The sequence below is a fragment of the Dama dama genome, chromosome 10 (genome assembly GCF_033118175.1).
Source record: "Dama dama isolate Ldn47 chromosome 10, ASM3311817v1, whole genome shotgun sequence".
In the NCBI taxonomy this organism is placed as follows: Eukaryota; Metazoa; Chordata; class Mammalia; order Artiodactyla; family Cervidae; genus Dama; species Dama dama.
The window spans coordinates 17,753,686-17,775,658 of record NC_083690.1 but is presented as its reverse complement, the minus strand read 5'-3'; the positions used below and the strand labels follow the sequence as shown (position 1 = coordinate 17,775,658).

At 40.6% G+C, this 21,973-nt stretch overlaps 1 protein-coding gene across 3 annotated transcripts in view; it reads left to right on the top strand.

The window, feature by feature from the left end:
• Positions 1–885: 885 nt before the first annotated feature.
• Positions 886–21,973, top strand: part of SMG1 (SMG1 nonsense mediated mRNA decay associated PI3K related kinase) — a 97,081-nt gene continuing 75,993 nt past the window's right edge. For all 3 annotated transcript variants that reach the window (XM_061152923.1, XM_061152921.1, XM_061152922.1), the window contains exon 1: positions 886–1,253. In XM_061152923.1, coding sequence (XP_061008906.1) covers positions 1,168–1,253 — 86 coding nt within the window. In that variant the 5' untranslated portion in view covers positions 886–1,167. The remainder of the gene's footprint in view (positions 1,254–21,973) is intronic.

The window sequence follows — 21,973 nt, the reverse complement described above, 5'->3', positions numbered from 1 at the left end:
TTGCTGAAATTTTATTGTACATGGCATTCGCATTACGTATCAAATGATTTACTGAAGACTTTCGGAGGACTGTCGCGATGGGGGAGAGAGTGCTTAGGCTGTCCCCGCCCCCCCCACCCCCACTCTCCAGTCTCTTTTTGTTGGGGAAAGTGGGCAAGTGTTACCGTGAGAAGATAGAGCATATTTCACGTTTCAGGGGATCGGGGTTGGTGCTTGTCAGTAATTAGCTTTTTCTACTTTTTTTTTTTTTTTTTGCAATGAGAAGAAACGGTCAAGGTGTCTGAACTCTATGGGCACCTTTCAGGTAGAGGGAGGGTAGATGGAGGTCAATCCGCTTTTTAAAAATTTCCACTTTTTACCTTAGAAGGTGAGGAACGTGGACACACGTGACCCTCAAGGCACGTGTGTGTATGTATGCACGCGCGCCCCCTCGCTCCCCCCACCCCCTCAAGGGCACCGCAGGCTCTAGACTGGTTGCCGGTTTACACCTGACTGCCCGGCCCTCAGGGGGTCAGGTGCTTCCCCGGGCGTAAGTGGAAGGGTGTGCGTGTGGGGGTGGTGGCGGAGATCCCCTCTCCCGTGATCCCCCGCGGCGGGGCTGGACTTCGGCGCGGTCCGCGGAGAGCAGCGACTAGCGCAGGCAGCCGGAGGACAGTCGGCTCGCGGCGCCGGCCCCGCCCCAGGCCCCGCCCCAGGCCCCGCCCTTCTGATCTGGCCCCGCCCCTGCCCTGGACCGGCGGGCGCCGGCCCCGCCCCTCTTTCCCAGGATGCCGTGCGGCAGCGGCGGCGCGGCGGGCGGAGCCGGGAGGCGGGGAAGCCGTGGCTGTGTGAGCGTGGGGCGCCGTCGCCACCGCCTCCTCCTCACTGTCCTCCTCCTCCTGGGCCCGGGCGTCGCGGGCCGCGGACGGCCCTGGAAGAGAAGTCGCCTCCCCTTCCTCCGCCTCCCTCGCGCCGCGGCACTCCCGCCTCCTCGTTCTGCGCTGCGGGCTCAGGCGGAACCCGGAACGGCCGTCCGCCTCCCCCGCCCTCCGCCGCCTCCTCCTCCTGCTGCTGCTCGGCTTCCTCCTCAGCCCCGGGCCGGAGCGGAGTGTCGGCGGCGGCCGGTTTGGGCGGCGACTCGCGCTTCTTCGGGCGGCGGCGCTTGGCCATGTCGTGTCGGGGAAGGTAATGAGCCGCAGAGCCCCGGGGTCTCGGCTGAGCAGCGGCGGCGGCGGCACCAAATACCCGCGGAGCTGGAATGACTGGCAACCCAGGTAGGTGAGCCGGCGCCCAGCCCGCCGCCGCGACCCCGGGCCCCGCCTCGGGCGGGCCGAGGCCTAGGACCGCCGGGGTGGGAGGCGCGGCCTAGGCTCTCCACACACCCCCCGCCCCCCCGCCTCCCCCCCGCACCGAAAACCGGGCGCGGCTTCCTGGGTCCCCTCCCGCCCCGGTCGGGGGAGGAAGGCCGCTGGGAGGCGAGGCCTAAATGCCTCCCCTTTCCCTGCGCTTCAGTCCGGGGGCTGGAGTCGAGAACCCGGGGCCCCGGGAGAAGGCACTTGCCTAGGAATTGGGTTCAGGAGGGTGAAGGAAGGGGGACCAGGTTGTGGGGGTGAGTTGACTTACCACGTTCCCCTCAAGTTGGGCGTTGAGTTTGAGGGATCCTGAGAGTATTGGATCCTCTCTGTTTATGCATTAACTTCCCTGATCCCTCACCCGCTCAGCCCCCACGTGAAAGATTTTTCCTTAACAGCGATCTCTATTGTGACACCCCCCCCCCCCACGTGTTAATCTTAAAACACACACACACACACACCCCATCACTCCCGAGTCTTTACTCTGACAACAGGGTAGTTGTGGAGCGTGAGACGAGATTGTGACTGTGTTAATGGGTACCGACCGACCCTGGTACTGAAGAGTGAAGTGCAGGGGCAGTTATTTGGGCGGAGAGCAGTTCATTCCTGGACACTTGAGCGGACACTCGTTTACAGGAGTAGAGAATTTGTTATGTTTTCAGAAAGGTTTGGGGCCTAGTTGGAAGTGAATATTTGGAAAATCGACTGTTTTTTGTTTTTTTTTTTCCCTGTTTTTTTTTTTTTTGGCCTCTCCACGCTGGTTGCAGGATCCCAGCTGCTCTACTAGGCATCGAACCTGGGCCTGGGTAGTGAAAGCCGGGAATCCTCACCACTAGGCCACGAGGGAACTCCTTGAGGAGCATTGACTTTAAAAAAAAAAAAAAAGTAATTTTCATATCTTTCTGATTAATCATGGGCCAGTTGTACCTTATTTAGGACTGATTTATTCTTACCTCTCTTACTGAATAAGTGCTTGTAATAGACTATTGGAACTTCGCCCAGTGCCTGGAAGAACTCCCTAAACGTATGTAATATTTTAGGGTTCCTTGATTCATTGTGCTCTCATATTTTGAAGCACACGTGTGTTATGATTACCCAGGAACTAGGCAGATAAATGTTAGACACACACGTTGTTGGGATGACTTTTGCTTCTTAATGGTATGTTTAATTCCAGCAGTGTTTGGAAATTAGTAAGGTGTTAGAATGTAGCACTTAAGACTTGATAGAAAAATAAAAATAATCTTTTGGTTAATGAGTGGTACACATCTTATTCTGCTTAATATGCCTTTCCAAATCCTGTGTCTGTTGAGAACAGGTGACTTTAAAAGTTAATACTTGAGCCTAGAATTGAGATGTTAAATAGTTAAACAAGTTTGGAAAGCATAGTTTTACTCTTCCTTTGCCACTTAGGGTTTGTACATGCTTCACATAAAATCAGTTAACTAGTTTTTTTTTTTTTTTTTAAATCTGTAACTGACATTCTTAGTTGTCTTATATGCTTGTTGTAATGTGTAAATTTAATTTTTTTTTCCACCTGTTGACTGCATGATAAATGAGCATGATTTGACATTTGAGAGGTCTTTGACAGATTTTCCATTATTTTTCAGTACTGTGGTCAGCATATGTAAAAGAATGAACATAGTATCCCTTTAGAGGACTAAATAAAGTGCCATTTACAAATAGCCCTAGAGTTTCTGGAAAAGAATAAATTGTAGCTTGTGGCTCTGAATAAATGCAGTAGCATAGTTAAAGCTATGGGTTGAGATCACCTGGCTTCATTTGACTGGTATGAAGCAGGGTGGCTTATATAGTTATGGAATATATACATGGGTTATTAATTTTATTCATATTTTCTTCTTTTAAATAGTTTATTTCTTGGCTGTATGTTGGGTAGGCTGTGTATTCTTTGAAGCTGTGCTCTGTTACAAAGTCTCAGAACTTACTGCCTAGGTGACAGTTGATTCTTGTTTAGTTCCCCACTCCTTTGCGACCCCAGGGACTGTATCCATGCCAGGTTATTCTGTCCATTGGATTTCCCAGGCAAGAATACTGGGGTGGGTTGCTATTTCCTTTTCCAAGGGATCTTCCTGACCCAGGGAACAAACCCATGTCTCCTGTATTGGCGGACGGATCTTTTTTTTGTTTTCTTTTTTTACCTCTGAGACACCTTGAGAGCCCATGAATTGATTAGGATGTTGGAAATACTTGACTTTTTCAGAGGAGAGAACAGAAAAGTACTGACAATATACCATAGCAAAACTTGATTTCTTTGCACGATTGCCTAGTTGTTTCGTTAAATAGCCAAAAAAAAAAAAAAAAAACCTCAGGTGTTTGCCAAGTCATAAATTTTCATGAGTTAAATTTGGGGTTGTTGTTATTCTATTCCCTCTTCACTTTAGAAAGGTGACAGACTCCAGTTAACTGAGAGAATGGAGCTCAATTTCCCGCTTGTTTAAATGGGGGTTCGTTTCTCTCAGCACCTTTAAATGCAAGCAGATTCCTTATGGTTCATCAGAATCATTTTGGTTTAAAAAAGTTATTTGCCTTTCTGTGCCAGTCCTCCTGATTTTTTTGGTTCTCTTTCCTTTAATTTAGGCTTCTTAAAAAGCAGGATTTTAAAAAGGCGACTTTTGGTTGGTTTCTTTTCAGTGTTTGTCAGTCTGGAAACTGACTGTTGAGTTAGTGATGGCCACACATGATACTTCATACATGTTGACAGGAAGTGTTCCAGGTGGCTGAGTAGACTTGTGTCATGTGGCAACAGAGCAAGCCCACCTTTGCTAAAAGCATACATCTTAGCAGAAAGCATTTTTATAGCTGTGGCTTATAGGCTCATTTACTGTACTCTTCTTTAACATTTAGGAAGGATTAGGCAAATGAGTGGTCTTACTGCCACTGACCAGTCTCTCCTTTTCTTGACTTTATTTTGGAAAGTAATCTTCTAAGTATACCAGTCAAGATAGAGATCAGAATGATTTGTTTAAAAATTAAGTGTATATAGGACTTTTCTCATGGTTCAGTGGCTAAGACTCTGGGCTTCCACTGCAGGGAACATGGGTTCCATCTCTGGTCAGGGAACTTAAGATCCTGCATACCTTGCGGTACAGCCAGGAAAAGAAAAATTCAGTGTATAATTACATTGTTCATTTTAATACTCCAGATGACAAGATTAATTTGACATTGGAGTCAAATATAGATTAGTTCAACAAATAAGAGGAAGCGTTCAGGTCAACCCAAAACACATAATTTTACTTCCACACTTGGGAGTCTTAAGACTTTATTTAACAAATATATATTGGTGTCTTACTGTGCTCCAACTTAAGATCTTTCTACAGTTCTAACAAGATGAAACTGTATATTAAAAACAGTTTCCACTTTTGGTAAAATGTAGACAGATTGAAGTTCTTACAGTACAAATACCTTCATTCTCTATTGTCACAGACCAGAAGATAGGAAAGAGGCCTGTGAAGATGGAAAAGCCAAAAACTAGTATGTCTGGCATTGTGAGAATCTGGATTTTTGATACTAGAGTTGTCTGTTTCAGCCTTTTATGAACCTGTACTGTCAGATATCCATAGATGCATAATATGGTGAAGTACATTTTACAACTATAAATAGAGCTTTAGTTGGACAGAATTTAAAGATTGCCAGTTCAGTACCACATTTTTTCAATTACATTAAGGAGCTTCAGAGATTATGTATGGGTGTTTAATTTAGGGGAAAAGTTTATTTTTTCATTATAGCATAAAATACATTCCTTATGAAATAATTGTATCTTTAAACTGAACCCTTCCTCCTCTTCTTTTTTGGTTCTTTTTTAAGGTGGGAGTATAACTGAAGGGTTTTTTAAATATGAAGAGACAGAGACTGAAATATTTAATTCAGTGACAATATTCTGCTTCAGAAAATAGGGATGCTGTAGGGATTTTTATAACTAATAGAGCCACTGTCGTTAAGGAGGATGTTGGTTGGTATGGGAGATAAGAAAGCACTTTGTAAAAGGTAGAGCATTATATGGATATTAATTGTGATATAATTCTTCATATAATTCTTTTTATATGTGATTTCCAGTTTAAAACCTGGAGAGTCAGAGGAGGGAAAGCTTTACAGTTGAGTGGGGAATGGTGGGGCCATGAAATTCATCTGTTCTATTTTGTCAGTAAATTTAGAGGGGATCTCAAAAATAGAAGAAGGTAGGTAATGGCAAAATACAGGCTGTCCTTGGTTAAAAAAAAAAAAAATTCCCAGATTGGTTAGAAGGATGGGGTATTTGTGAAATGTGATACAAATAAGAAATGAAGCTTAAGAGCTGGAGTGGGGCTATATTGTGGTTCTTGAGTCATATTGGAAATTTGTTTGGAAAGACTTTAGGGAGCCGTTGAAGTTTTACCCGCATGGAAGTGGCATAATTGAGGATTGTTGGGGGGTGTGTGTGTGTAAGTGTAACCACAGTAGGAGGCAATTGAACACTAGACAGACTGTTAAGGACCTGAATACTTTGTTTATAATTCATAGTTTAAATTCAGACAAAAGTATTCAGCTCAATATATGGAATTTTCAAAAGCAAAAGCCCCTCATTTGTTATTTGGTGTTGATTGAGGATGATCACTAAAGTGATACTTACCTGCTCACAATTCAGTTCAGGTTAGGGCACTTACATTATATGGAATGATCATATACATAAAATGGAGTGTGGTTGATGTTTTCGTGAACATTGAGTTCTCACAGCTTTTAAATTTAGGCTTCTTGCCTTCATTGCTTGGTACTCGCTTATTTGCATTTTTCTGCCCATCCTAATAATGAGACCTAAAGTAAATCCCTGAGACAGTTTCCAGTGGACCTCCCTGTATGGATGCACACAAGCTGTCTTTTGTTTGGTATCTTTTCACCTTGTTTTTTTGGTTACCTGTCTTTGGTTGTCTTAAAGTTTTCTTAAAATCCATTTTATGTTGTGGACTACAAAGTAAAACATATTCTCTCTTGTATAGAGGTCTAACAGGGAAGATTGCAGACATTTTGTGATTTCACTCCTGTATGAAATACTCCAGCTTATTAATTTTTTTTAATATAGAGTATAACCTTTTAAATTTTTATGGAGATATTTGTTTTTCTTGGTTTTTAAAAAAATTGAGGTGTGATTGACGTACAGCATATTAGTTTCAGGTTTGTGTACATTTAAAAAATATATTTATTTGGCTGCATTGGGTCTTAGTTGTGGCATGCAGGATCTTCCTTGTATCATGTGTTATCTTTCATTGTGGCACGTGGATTGTCTACTTGTAGCTCCTGGGCTCAGTAGTTGCAGGGTATGGGGCTCTCCAGTTGTGGCACGTTGACTTGGTTGCTCTGTGGCATCTGGGGTCTTAGTCACCTGTATTGTAAGGCAGAGTCTTAACCACTGGACCATGTATGTTTTTATTATGTTCTGCTCCATCTTGTATTAGTTGATTGTACTTTTCCTCTCCTAGTTGAATTCTTTTTTGAGTTCTTCTTTTTTGAACTTGTTACTTTTTTGAGAAAAAATTTATCTGTGTGTAGATTCGGTGAATTTCACAAATGCATACACCTGTGTAACCATGACCCTGATCAAGATTCAGATACACAACGACTTTGCATCTGGATAACTTCCTTTCCCACTGCACCTTGTCCCACCCTCACCACCAGACCAAACCAAAACAGAACCTTGGCAGACTGTACACGTGGGTCTTGCCTTAAAGTTATTATAGAAAGGAAATCTTTGAATATTATCTTGTAATTTATTACCAACTTACGGTTTCTGCAGATTGATAACCTTATCATCTTCAACATATTTCTGTTATTCCTCTTTTGCAATAGACAAACTTGGGATCTCTGAAGAGCTTTGTGAAAGTAGTTTCAGATGGATCTACTATTAACCTTTTCAGGCATTTGAGTCCTGGACACAGAGGAACTCTTCTAAGTTTGTTGGCTAAACTTATTCCTGTGAGGTCCAGGTTCACAAACCTTTCTGTGCCCTCTTGCACCTGCTGTTGGTAGCTCTGTTTCTCGTGCTCTTTCTAATGTAAGCATTGTGCTTCCCTTAGGATCCTTACCCTGCCTCTGCCCTCTGTACTCCTTCTTTCCAAATCTTGCTACAGATCTACAGTGAACGCTAACTGTGCTAGGCACTTCAGTCTTTTTTTTTGTTCCCCCAACTAGTTTAAATCCCCAAGGGCTGAGTATGAGTTATTTTCTCTGCTGCTTCTGTGTACTTGCCCCAAAGCACTCCCCATACTAATTTCTGCCTTATTTAGGGCCTTTGAATGTCCTGTTGTTGCGTGTAGCTACCGCATAGATTGTTCTTCTCAGAGTGCCTGACCTGGGTGTTGTCATGCTTGTTTCAGCCTAATTGCCACCCCCTCAGTGAGAAGCAGCAGCCTTCTCTAATAACTTCTCTAATAATACTCACTATATGAGTTTTTTGTGTATCTTCTCCATAATAGTCTCCCCTCTGTATCCCTCCTTCCTTACTAGTGCATCAATAAATAGTAAATGCTCTAAATCTGAGTGTTCTTTCTCATCTAAATATGTGAAAATGGAATTCTGCAAGTTTATTTTTGTGTTCAGAGTTAACTTCAGGGCTTAGAACACTGTTACTGTAGGAGACATTTTGAGGGAAACTGTTCCTCATACAATAGCCTGGTTAGCCTGAGGCAGCAACTTCATTAAGTTGATGGAACAAGTTCAAGGGGACAGTGTTCTAGTGGGCTGAGGTGGCCAGATCAAACCAGGGCCATGGAGTTTTATCCATCTTGAGGAAATGCTTTGCATATTTATTTATTAAAAAAGCATGTTTATTCATTCGGCTGTCCTGGATCTTAGTTGTTGCGTGTGGAATCTAGTACCCCAGTCAGGGGTTGAACACGGGGCTCCTGCATTGGAAGTCTTAGCCACTGGGCCACCAGAGAAGTCTCTGCGCACGTATTTCAAGTTAGTTTACACACTGACAGTTTATCCCGTATCTGTTGTATCTGTTTATATACATTATTGAAATAGTCTAATCAGGAAAAAGTTAAGCACTAGGTAGAGCCTCTTTTGGCCTTCCATTAGAATGCCTGAGAAAACAAACCTCTTGCCAGTTGTATGCCTACTGATTGAGGAATGACTGTGAAACCCCCAAATTCCAAGATCCACAAGTTTCTTTCATAGTAATCTTCATACCCTTTGAAAAAAGGAGATTGTATCCCTGTTAGAAATCATTCCCTCAGAAGTTAATGTTGCTGTTCATAGTACGTCTGGAATCTCATGTTTATTATGTAAAAACCTTTTACAGACTTTCTGTGTTTATTAAAATCTTTTTCAAAAGAGGAGTTTCCAGGAAATTTCCTGGCAGTTCAGTGGTTAGGGGTCAGCTCTTTCACAGTTGGGGCTTGGGTTCGATCACTGGTAGGGGGAACTAAGATCCCACAAGCCTGGAGGCCAAAAAAAAAAAAAAAAAGAGTTTCTGATATCAGAATTGTAATTTGCTTTTTGGTATGGAGTTTCCTAAATTATGCTATATCTTTTTTTTTAATTAGGAAAGGCATTACTTTTTTTTCCTTTTTAATCAGTAAAGAACCTTGACAGTGCTCTTATAGGTCCACAAGAAAGTTATTGCTGGCTCTGCAGTGGCTGAATTATATGTACATTTATGCAGATTTAAAAAAAATGTTAAGCTTAGTATTTACTAGATATTTATTTTTGGGTGTTATCTATATTAATACCTTCCTGCTGATTAGTCAGGAGGCTTCAATAGTAAGCATGTCTTGGACTATATAGTGATATATTTTAGTTTTTTCTCTGTATTTGACAGCAGTGACAACAATTTTATTTTTTACTGCTGAAGTTCTTTGAATTAAAAAACCTCCCTCTTATTTAAATTTAATTGAAAAATTTTCCTTTTAGTATTTTAATCTCATTTTAAAAGATGTGGTCTATATGGTATGTGTGTGATTGGAATTTTAACTTACAACTTGGAATATTTAGTTCTTTGAAACAACTCATGACTCTTGCTATTTCTGTTTCTTGAAGGTCTTCGTAGTTTATATTCCTGATAACATGAGCCCTGGAATCCTGGTCTGAATTATGTCACTTTATTTCTAAGTCTCTTTGTTTTGATTCTAATGCTGAAAATTCAGACTCATTGCCCTAATGACAGGGTGTATATTGACATCCTGAGATTTGTCAGAAATTAAGCAGAAAAATCTATTAATTTGAGGAAAGATGTCAGACTTTTTTCTGTCCTCTGGCTAATGGGACTGCCTTCTGATTAGATGACTAAAAAGATTCAGAGATGATTGCCAGTATCACGCAGTATGGTAAAGATGAATTAATATGTATTTAATCAGAAAGAAAGCACATCCTGGATTTTCTTTTCTAAAAAGATTGATTTTCTTGCTATCCTTATATTCTTTTGATAAATGTAAAGAAAAATGAAAATGGTTTCCCAAAAGTAAGGTAATGAAACTTGGGGTTTAGTGTCTTCATTAGTCTGGTTTGTAGAGAAATCTACCTTGAGACACCGTTTGTGTTGTTTTTGTAGGACTTGAGTTAGACTTTTGACTGTTAGAAATGATTAATTGGCCTTACTTGAAATATTGAGATCATTTTAATATGTGGTATTTTGTTTCTTTTTTGGAAAATACTGGAATTAAAGATAAATTTGTGCTTAATAAAGATTGTGTCCTTTTATTTAGTTAAAGTGCCCTATCTTGCATAGCTTCTATAATGCTAGTATTCCCTGTGTTTTTATTGTAATCTCATTGAAGATATAAAACTTATATCACAGTGCTCTTCTCCCCCCCTCTTTTAGTCTATTTAAAAATCCACTTGTTGTCTTAGTACAGTTACATTGGAGGAGTTAAAAATAGAGCGAGAGTGTTTTAGATGCTTCTCTGAGATATGTTTGTTTTTAAGAATGTGTGCATTTTTAGTTTTTTTTCCTTTACATATATTTGTCTTGAGAGATTGGTGTCATGAAAACAGCAGTGTACTAAGCGTGAGAAGATAGAGGTCTTTTGTACTGACGTTACCAGCTGTCCCTCAGGAGGTAGTTCTTGCTTTTCCTAAAATAGGGTTGTGTGGGTTAAAGATAAAGTTTGGGAAATTACTTTCAAAACTATCAAGTGCTATACAAATGATACTTACGTTGCCACATTTGAATCAAATTAGGAATTTTAAAGAACATCCCTCTTTTATCTCTTCCTCAAAGAGTTTCAGAATTGACTACGCACATGTACCTAGACTCAAGTTCAAATTTCATTTTTCTCTTCTAATACTCTTTAAGTACCACAATGTGTATATGTGTGTGTAGTTACTTATAAAAATTTCATAAAAGGCATTTATGTCAAGTCTCTCAGAGGATATATGACTGGAAGCTCATATAATTGTTAAATTTGTTGTTTTTCTCTATATCTTATAAGTCACACTCTTAGAATTTGATACCAGTTGAAATTGTGGACCAGCAAAAATAATCTAATCTTCATGACTGCCTTTATTGTAGGGAAGGTGCAGTGGAATTAAATACAGATGGGGTAGGTTAGAAGGTAGTTTGTACCTTGCTTAACTTTCATTATACAGTTGGAATTTAATAATTAATTCTTATAAGAACATCAGTTGAATGCTGCATTGTGTTTCTCTCCCCTATTCTAATATGTATGTATGTTTGTTTTAAAGGGAGTGGGGAAATCATGGAATCATGGAAAGGGTTGACTCTGCCTGTGTAATAGGTTGAAGTATGTTTTAAAAAAAAGAACCATATATATCATCTAAAGAGATACAAATTAGTGAAATTTTGTATCATTATATAGTGTATATACTGTATTAAGCTATCATCAAATTTGGGTGCTGTTTTAAATTGTGGCACTGTAAATTTATTCAAAATGGATCGATGCTCTCTCCTAAGGAACTTCATATCTAGAAACTGATTTTTTTCTTTCATTGTAAGGTTTTTATTTTATACTACTTAAATCAACTGGATACATGTATGTTAAGTGTAAAATGTACTAGAAGAAAAAGATAGGGTTTATATAGGCTTTTTGAGTTTGTATAGGTTTTTTGAGTTTGTATAGGCCTTTTGAGTTTAAAGTGGCTTAAGTGATGATTTTGAACTGTTTCATAGCTTTCTCAATGAATTTATGGCTACTTTAAACACTTCAGTGTATTTCTGGCCACTGCTGAGCACAGGGGGAGCAGTGTTTCCTGGCTCTGGATTGCTGCTTACTAGTATGTTTCAGTAACTACCCCAAACTGACTTCATTTAATAAATGTTTCTACACTTGAAAGAATAATGTGGCTTTTGTGAAAAGTATCTTCCTTTTCTAATTATTTGATTTAGGAGTCCATGTTTTTTGAGATATATCTATGAGACCTTATTTGTTTATGTTTAAGTAGGGGAGGATACTTAAACTTAACACTCAGCATTCAAAAAGCTAAGAATATGGCATTCGGTCCCATCACTTCATGGCAAGTAGATGGGGAAACAGTGGCAGACTTTATTTTCTTGGGCTCCAGAATCACTGCAGATGGTGATTACAACCATGAAATTAAAAGACACTAGCTCCTTGGAAGAAAAGCTAGACAGCTTGGAAGACAAACCTAGACAGCATATTAAAAAGCAGAGACGTTACTTTACCGACAAAGGTCCATCTAGTCAGAGCTGTGGTTTTTCCAGTAGTCACGTGTGGATGTGAAGTTGGACCGTAAAGAAGGCTGAGTGCTGAAGAATTGATGCTTTTAAACTGTGGTGTTGGAGAAGACTCTTGAGAGTCCCTTGGACTGCAAGGAGATCAAACCAATCAACCCTAAAGGAGATCAGTCCTGAATATTCATTGGAAGGACTGATACTGAAGCGCTAATACTTTGGCCACCCGATGTAAAGAGCTGACTCATTGGAAAAGACCCTGATGCTGGGAAAGACTGAAGGCAGGAGAAGGGGATGACAGAGGATGAGATGGTTGGATGGCATCACTGACTCACTGGACATGAGTTTGAGCAAGCTCTGGGGGATGGTGAAGGACAGGGAAGCCTGGTGTGCTGCAATCCATGGGGTCACAAAGAGTCGGACACAACTGAGCGACTGAGCAACAAAGGAGAGGATGTGGCTATTTCAGGAACAGCTCTGAAAAAGAAGTTCCAGTGCTTTGTTAGGAGGGTTTACCGTACATATTTTAGCACTGATTACAGGTAGTATGTTTCTTCACCAATTTGGTGTTAATAGTGTATTTCCTACCCCAGGATACCTAACACGATAGGTCCTAGAGGAGTTACTGGAGATGTTGGAAGGAATCAGGATCCATTTAAAAATCCAGCTGCTGTCTTAGTGTAGTTGTGTTGGTAAAATTAAAAGTAAAACCAAGGAGTTTAGGTTTCTCTTCAGTTCAGTTCAGTTCAGTCGCTAAGTCTTGCCCGACTCCTTGCGACTCCACAAATAGCAGCACGCCAGGCCTCCCTGTCCATCACCAACTCCCGGAGTTTACTCAAACTCATGTCCATCGAGTTGGTGATGCCATCTAGCCATCTTATCCTCTGTCGTCCCCTTCTCCTCCTGCCCCCAATCCGTCCCAGCATCAGGGTCTTTTCGAACAAGTCAGCTCTTCGCATGAGGTGGCCAGAGTATTGGAGTTTCAGCTTCAGCATCAGTCCTTCCAATGAACACCCAGGACTGATCTCCTTTAGGATGGACTGGTTGGATCTCCTTGCAGTCCAAGGGACTCTCAAGAGTCTTCTCCAACACCACAGTTCAAAATCATCAATTTTTCGGCAATCAGCTTTCTTCACAGTCCAACTCTCACATCCATACATGACCACTGGAAAAACCATAGCCTTGACCAGACGGACCTTTGTTGGCAAAGTAATGTCTCTGCTTTTTAATATGCTGTCTAGGTTGTCTACTCCTTTCCTTCCAAGGAGTAAGTGTCTTTTAATATCATGGATGCAGTCACCATCTGCAGTGATTTTGGAGCCCCCAAAAATAAAGTCTGACACTGTTTCCACTGTGTCCCCATCTGTTTCCCATGAAGTGATAGGACCAGATGCCATGATCTTAGTTTTCTGAATGTTGAGCTTTAAGCCAGCTTTTTCACTCTCCTCTTTCACTTTCATCAAGAGGCTCTTTATTTCCTCTTCACTATCTGCCATAAGGGTGGTGTCATCTGCATATCTGAGGTTATTGATATTTCTCCCGGCAATCTTGATTCCAGCTTGTGCTTCTTCCAGCCCAGCGTTTCTCATGATATACTCTGCATATAAGTTAATACACCTAAGGTTTCTCTTAGGTGTATTTATTTTTTAAGAGGGTTGAAGTGGGGGTCATTTGTCTAATTTGAGAATACCCTGAAGATATTTCTGGTAATGTCTTTGTTGAAAATCATGTGTGGAATATGAAATTCAGTGTTTTTTCCATGCTTGCTACTATATTTGAGATATGTGATAAGTGTTAAGGGGTGCATGTTAGAATATTGCTATTTTGTTGCCCAAATCATCGACTATGCCCAGGACTTGTAGAGTATACCATACCATTATGGCAGTAGAGCCTAACTCGATAATAGTTTTCTTTAAAAATACCTTTGTTGAAAAGGGTTTTAATGTAGATTTTTTTTTTGCACCCATGCTGTTGATTGCCAAATGTAATAGTCTGATCATGAGGCTGAATAAATGTCTTTTTTTTTTTTTAATGTGCTGTGTAAAGTTAGTCTACTCTGAAGCCATTTTGGTAAACTACCCCAACAGTGTGAAGTTAGAATTCCTTCAGGGTGATGCCAGGTTCCATTTGAAATTTATTTACAACCTGCTTGGTGGAGAAGCTGTTGTCTTCAGAACCTTGGTGTAGTTGAACTGACAGTTACTGTGTTGTGACCTGGAGTTCACCATTAAAAGGGTCACCCATGCAAAGTCATGGAGGTTTTTTTTTTTTTTTTTGGTTATTAATGATTGTTGGCACATCCTATGCAATATATTTAAATTGAATTATGGTACCAGATAAAAGTTATAGATGGGAATGAAGCTTGTGTATCATCCATTATCATGTGTAATCAACAAAAGATTTAATACCCTCTTGGAAAAAAAAACCTTTGTTGAGTTGCATATTTATGTTTTCTTAAAAGCAGAGACATGACTTTGCCAACAAAGGTCCATCTAGTCAAGTTTTTCCAGTAGTCACGTATGGATGTGAGAGTTGGACTATACAGGAAGCTGAGTGCAGAAGAATTGATACTTTTGAACTGTGGTGTTGGAGAAGACTCTTGAGAGTCCCTTGGATTGCCAGGAGATCCAACCACTCCATCCTAAAGGAAATCAGTCCTGAATATTCATTGGAAGGACTGATGTTGAAGTTGAAACTCCAATACTTTGGCCACCTGATGCGAAGTACCAACTCATTGGAAAAAACTCTGATGCTGGGAAATTGAAGGCAGGAGGAGAAGGGGACAACAGAGGATGAGGTGGTTGGATGGCATCACCAACTCAATGGACAGGAGTTTGAGTAGACTTCGGGAGTTGATGATGGACAGGGAAGACTGGTGTGCTGCAGTCCATGGGGTTGCAAAGAGTTGGACACGACTGAGCGACTGAACGGAACCATGTTTTCTTAATGTGTTATGAGAGATTTTTGGCAACCACATCATTTTTCTTGACCTGTAAAAAGAAAAAAAATGATTTGTTTATACTTTGCTTACCCCTCCCCCAACCTCAGTTTTCAGGACTTTTTAAAGATGGTTTCACACATTTCTTATAAAACACTGTCTTTTCATTGATTGGAGTCCCAATCTGGTTTCAAGACTTTTCCTTTTAGGATTCCTTTAGTGTTTATCTCTTGGTGGTGGTGGTGTTGCTAAGTCGTGTTCCAATTCTTGCGACCCCATGGACTGTAGCCTGCCAGGCTCCTCTGTCCATGGGAATTCTCCAGGCAAGAATACTGGAGTGGGCTGCCTTTTCCTTCTCCAGTGATCCTTAATCTTCTCTGTCCTCAGGGGTTATGTTTGGCATTTAGTTGGAGAGTTTGGGTGAGGATGAGGGGGTGGGACATGTTTCTTTGTAGACTTTCAGTCTTTCTGTCCTATTCTACTAGGGAAGTCATGGAGTAAGAGATTTCCTTTCAATTTTGGCAGTTTCCCAGACTGAATGGGATGTTTCTAAAGTACTTCCAGGACTTGCTGACAAAAGAGGAAGATAAGCAATGCAAAAATGGTAGCTGAAGCAGAGTTTTATTTAAGGCTGTAAACCAACTTGTGTTAAAAATAAACTTCAGAGGAGAGTAAGTCAAATTAATGTGGTGCTTTAGATTTGGGAGCCTTCAGGTGAACAATTATTTAGCATTAACAAAATTTTTTTTGTTAAATACTAAGAATTGAATTCATATTTGTATTGAAGATTAAAAGCATACCAGATTTTATAGATAGCAGTATTCTTAACGCCTAGTAAGATATGAATTTATGCCAGATGAAGTACATAATACTTAACATACATAAAGATTAGAAGTGGATTGCCTGCCTCTCAAGCAGTGATTTTTCTGATTTTGCTAGCCATAGTGGTTTGACGCTTGTGTCAAAAATTGATGCTTTGAACTGTGGTGTTGGAGAAGACTCTTGAGAGTCTCTTGGACTGCAAGGAGATCAAACCAGTCAATCCTTAAGGAAATCAGTCCTGAATATTCATTGGAAGGACTGATGCTGAAGCTGAAAGTCCAGTACTTTAGCCACCTGATGAGAAGAACTGACTCATTGGAAAAGACCCTGATGCTGGGAAAGATTGAAAGGAGGAGGAGAAGGGGACGACAGAGGATGAGATGGTTGGATGGCGTAACTGACTTGATGGAGATAAGTTTGAGCAAGCTCTGGGAGTTGGTGATGGACAGGGAAGCCTGGCATGCTGCAGTCCATGGGGTCGCAGAGAGTCTGGCACAACTGAGTGACTGAACTGAGTGCTTTGATTCTTTAAAATTTTTTGAAAATGAGTAGGCAATATGAGTAGGTTTCTTTCTGTACCCTGACTAGGTTAATTCTTCCCAAGCTTAAAGTTCAGACACTAAGTGAAGTTTAGTTAGTGCTAAATAGTATCTGCATTCCTCAAAACTCAAAAGAACTCTAGGGCATGTAAATTATATTTCAATAAGTCAAACATAAAGGAAATAGTGTATTTCTTTACAGTAAAGGTGTAAAAATAAGTAAAAGACCATTGGGCTTCCCAGGTGACACAGTGGTAAAAGAATCTGGTAAATTCTTTACCGTTTGGTAAATTCAGACACTAACAGTCTTTGATTTCACTGGAGAGTATCCAGTGTTACATTTTTGCTTTTCCATTGAAAAGGACTATTAAATTTGGTAGGCAGTGTAAAACATGAAATATCAAATTATTAAAAATCAATGGCCTTTTGTGTGCTCAGTGGTGTCCGACTCTGTGTGACCCCATGGACTGGAGCCTACCAGGCTCCTCTGTCTGTGGAATTTTCCAGGCAAGGATACTGGAGTGGGTTGCTGTTTCCTCCTCCAGGGGATCTTCCCAACCCAGGGATCAAACCCACATCTCTTTAATCTCCTGCATTGGCAGGTGGATTCTTTACCACTGTGCCACCTGGAAAGCCTGATGGTCTTTACTTATTTTTATATCTTTACTGTAAAGAAATATGTAAAGAAAATAAAAAAATGATCACCACAGTCAAGCTATCAATAGTTCCATCATCCCCTTCACCCCACACCCCCAAGTTTCCTTGTTCTCTTTTGTAGTCAGCTTTTCCTAGTCCTTGGTAACGACTGGTCTTTTTTTTCTCCCCTATAATTTTGTCTTTTCAAGAATGTTATAAATAAATTTTGAAAAAATTGTAGTAAAATACACATAAAATTTACCATTTTACAATTCAGTGGTATTAAGTACATTCACAGTGTGTGCAGCCGTGACCAACACCTAGTTCCAGAGCTTCTTGTCATCCCAGATCGAAATCCAGTACCAATTAAGCAGTCACTCCCAATTTTCCCCTCTTCCCACCCCCTTGCAACCATAAATCTACTTTCTTTATAGATTTGTCTATTCTGGGCATGTCATATAAATGGAATCATGTAATATGTAGCCTATTGTGTCAGACCTCTTTGACTTAGTATAACATTTTCACGGGTCATCCATGTTGTAGTAGGTATGGCTGAGTAATCTTCCATTGTATAGATTTACACATTTTGTTTATACATTCATTGTTTGATCTGTATTTGAGTTTCTGCCTTTTTGCTACTTTAAATAGTATTGTGGTGGACATTGATGTATAAGTTTTTGTTTGAATACTTTGTTTTCAGTTCTTTGGGGCATATACTTGGGAGTCAGTTGGAGTCGATTTGCTGAATCATGTGGTATTTCTCTGTTTAACTTTTTGAGGAAATGCTGAACTGTTTCTGAAGTGGGTTCTAGCATTTTACATTCTCATAAGTAATATATGAGGGCTCCAAATTTTCCACCTCTCACAACTTTAGTTATTTACCATTAACAAATTTTTTGACTCTTCTAATGGGTGCTTTCTCTTTGTGGTTTTGATTTGCATTTTCCTCCAGGTGGCGCTAGTGTTAAAGAACCCACTTGCCGATGCAGGAGACATAAGAGGCTTCGATCCCTGGAGAAGGGAATGGCAACCCACTCCAGTGTTCTTGCCTGGGAAATCTCAAGCCTGGTGGTCTACCATCCGTAGGGTCACAAAGAGTTGGACACAACTGAAGTGGTTTAGCACCCTTTTGCCAGTGAAGTTGAGTAACTTTTCATGTGCTAATTGGCCATATGTATATCTTTGGAGAAATGTATCCAGATTTTTTGCCCATTTTTAAATTTAATTGTTTTCTTGCTTAGTTATAGGAGTTCTTTATATACTAGACTCTTAAGAGATACATGATTTGCAAGTATTTTCTCTGGTTTTGTGAGTGGTCTTTTCACTTGATAGTATCCTTTGCAAAAAAAATGAGACTTGTAATATGCATATTAAGTAGGTTTAAAAAACTCAGAATTCATTTAAATGTACTACAGAATCCATCCCTTTCTATTACTGGGTTCTTTTTTGTGTTACAAGACAAAGTTTTTACTTAAATGAGCATAATGGATTTTGATGCAAGGTCGTCATCTAGTTTCCCTCCACTCTCCTTGCAGCATCATGCTGTTCTCCTTTCCCTATGGAAGGTGTGTGGTGTTAGATAATATAGTACATCTGCCTTCAATGCTGACATCTCAAACTAGTGAACAAATTGAAGCTAGTATAGAACTACTAAAGTGCAAGCTAGTGTGGTACTCTCTCTGAGAGTAAAAGTTTAAAGTAAGTTTAAAGTTTAAAGAAGGTACTGAATCATAGGATTTCTTTTTTGCCCTGAAATCACAGAACATTTTATATTCCTAATTGGAATTTATACTAACAGTTCTTTTCTTTCTAGATTGTAAATTCTTAGGGAGTTGGAACTATCTTATTTAGTTCATCTTTTGGAGTTATTACTGTTAAGTGCTCTTGTAGAAAATAACCAAGAAAACATTGTTGATTTTTAATAGAACATATGGGAGAGGGAGTATGGGTTCTAGGTTGAATCTTGAAGAAAAATTAGTGTTGGGTTAAATTAGGGGACTGCATTCTAGAGTAAAGAGAAGGGCCTCGATTGTGCGAAGAGGCAGTCATAGGAAATAACTTTTTGCTCTCTGGGCAATGGGAATACAGTGATAAGCAACACTGACAGGCTCCTGCCCTTCTGGACTTTACAGTCTCCTGGAAGAACACAGTTAAATAAGCTTCTCCATTGGTGTAAGAGTTAAGAAACTGTTAAGTTTCGGGTAATACTTATGTAACAGGGATTCCTAGTTAGTCTCAGGGGAATCAGAAACTTTGCAAAGGAAAGCTAAAGCTTAAAGGACATTGAAAGATTAATGAGGGCCAAGGAGAAGGCTGTTCCATGCAGACAGGCTTAGCAAGATGACTGGGGCACTGAAAGAATGGGATGGATGGGGCACAGAATGTAAAAGGATTACAGGAGTGTGGAGAGTTAGCTGAAAAGGGAAGTAAGGGCCAGAAGATGATAATGGCAGTGGGAGGACATCACATTTGTGTTTTATTAGAATTGTTTTTGTTGCAGTGTGCGGAGAAATGGAATAGAGGTGAGAACTAGAGGTGGAAAACATACTATTAGGTAGGTGTAAACGTAATTACAGTTGCAGATTATGAATTTTAAATCATTTTAACTAGGCTCAAACACATCTTTATTTACCAAAATAGGAACCATTGCAATCAACACATTTTTGCCAATGAGAAATAAGTTTGTTTATTCCTGTAGTGTAAAAATTTGGGATTTGATGAACTCTTGGAAAGTATTTTCTGCCTCCTGCTGGTTGTGGAAACATTTTCCCTGCAAAAAGTTGTTGAGATGCTTGAAGAAAGTGGTAGTTGGTTGGTGAGAGGTTAGGTGAAGATGGTGGATGAGGCAAAACTTCGTAGCCTTATTTGTTCAGCTTTTGAAGCGTTGGTTGTGCAACACGTGGTCAGATGTTGTGGAGAAGTGGATCCTTTCTGTTGACCGATGCTGGCTGCAGGCGTTGCGGTATTTGGTGCATCTCATCAGTTTGCTGAGCTTACTCTCAGATGTAATGGTTTCCCTGGGATTCAGAAAACTGTAGTGGATCATACTGGCAGCAGACCACCAAGCAGTGACCATGACAGTTTTTGGTGTATGTTTGGCTTTGGAAAGTGCTTTGGAGCTTTCTCTTGGTTCAGCCACTAAGCTAGTCATTGCTGGTTGTCATATAAAATCCACTTTGCATCACATGTCCCAGCCCGATCGAGAAATGGTTCTTTGTTGTTGCGTAGAATAAAAGATGACACTTCAAACTGACAGTTTTTTTTATTTTTGGTCAGCTCATGCGACACCCACTTACCGAGCTTTTTCACCTTTCCAATTTGCTTCAAATGCCAAATGACCTTAGGATGGTTGATGTTGAGTTCTTTGGCAACTTCTTGTGTAGTTGTAAGAGGATCAGCTTTGATGATCTTCTCAATGGGTCATTGTCAACTTCTGGTGGCTGGCCACTGCACTCCTCATCTTCAAGACTCTAGTCTCCTTTGCAAAACTTCTTGAACCACTGCTGCACTGTATATTCATTAGCAGTTCCTGGGCCAAATGTGTTATTGATGTTGGGATGCCTCCGCTGCTTTATGGCACATTTTGAACTCGAATAAGAAAATCACTTGGATTTGCTTTTTGTCTAACATTATTTCCCTAGTCTAAAGTAAATATAAACAGCTAGTTTGAGTCTACTTTGGCCACCTGATTGGTCACCTGATGAAAGTATAAACTTTGGCTACCTGATGCGAAGTACTGACTCATTGGAAAAGACCCTGATGCTGGGAAAGACTGAAGGCGGGAGGAGAAGGGGACGACAGGATGAGATGAGTGGATGGCATCACTGACTTGATGGACATGAGTTTGAGCAAGCTTCGGGAGTTGTTGATGGACTGGGAAGCCTGGTGTGCTGCAGTCCATGGGGTCGGAAAGAGTCAGACACGACTGAACAACTGAACTTTACTGAAACAGCTAGTAATAAGTCATTAGCAAAAAAACATAAAGCGAGAAATGTGCATTAAAATGATATGTAACATAACCACATTTAAGAAAGTGTTCTAATATCAAATGGCCAAGTTCAGCAGTATAAAACTGCAATTTCTTTTGCACCAACGTAATATGTCTGTCTGACCAAATAGTGCCGTTTGTTGGAAAATGCCCACCGTTATTAAAGTGGGAGTTCTGGGAAGAAAGGAGCCAGTTGTTGTGTTTGATGCATTAGAACATTAAAAGTGCTTTTTGTTGTTGTTGTTAAATACTTGGGTATGTAGGTCTGGATCTCAGAGTGCACGTCTTTGATGGAGGCCTAGATTTGGGAGTCTATGTCATACAGGTGATAAGTATTGCCATCAGCATAGTTTGCAGAAGAGATGAATAAAAGGCCTATGGTCAAGCTTTGAGAAACTCCAAGGCTTAGTGGTTTGGTAGAAGAGGCTGAGTAAGTCTTCAAAGGTGCCTGAAAAAGCAGAAGTGGAGAGGTAGGAAGAAATACAGAGTATAACATCCTATAGGAGAAGGCGATGGCACCCCACTCCAGTACTCTTGCCTGGAAAATCCCGTGGACTGAGGAGCCTGGTAGGCTGCAGTCCATGGGGTCGCTAAGAGTCGGACATGACTGAACAACTTCACTTTCACTTTTCACTTTCATGCATTGGAGAGGGAAATGGCAACCCACTCCAGTGTTCTTGCCTGCAGAATCCCAGGGACCCGGGAGCCTGGTGGCTGCCGTCTATGGGGTCACACAGAGTCGGACACGACTGAAGCGACTTAGCAGCAGCAGCAGCAACATCCTATAAGCCACAGGAAGGAAAGAATCTAGTTACTTTGAATTATCAGGATCTGAGCCCGGGTTATTATAAGGATTTTAAAAAGAAGCTTTCATTCAGCCCACTTCATCCCTCTGTAAGGCACCTTTGTGCAGGCCATAGCCTGCTGAGCCCTGCTCAGTAGCCTTGTGAAAGCCTCCTGTGAGAGGATGAGTAAGGAGCAACCTGAGATATATCTTGCTTTTAGCAACCGAGAGGTCTTAGTTGGTTTTGCCAAAAGGGATAGAACAGAAGTTGGATTGGTGTAAACAGAGGAACTAAT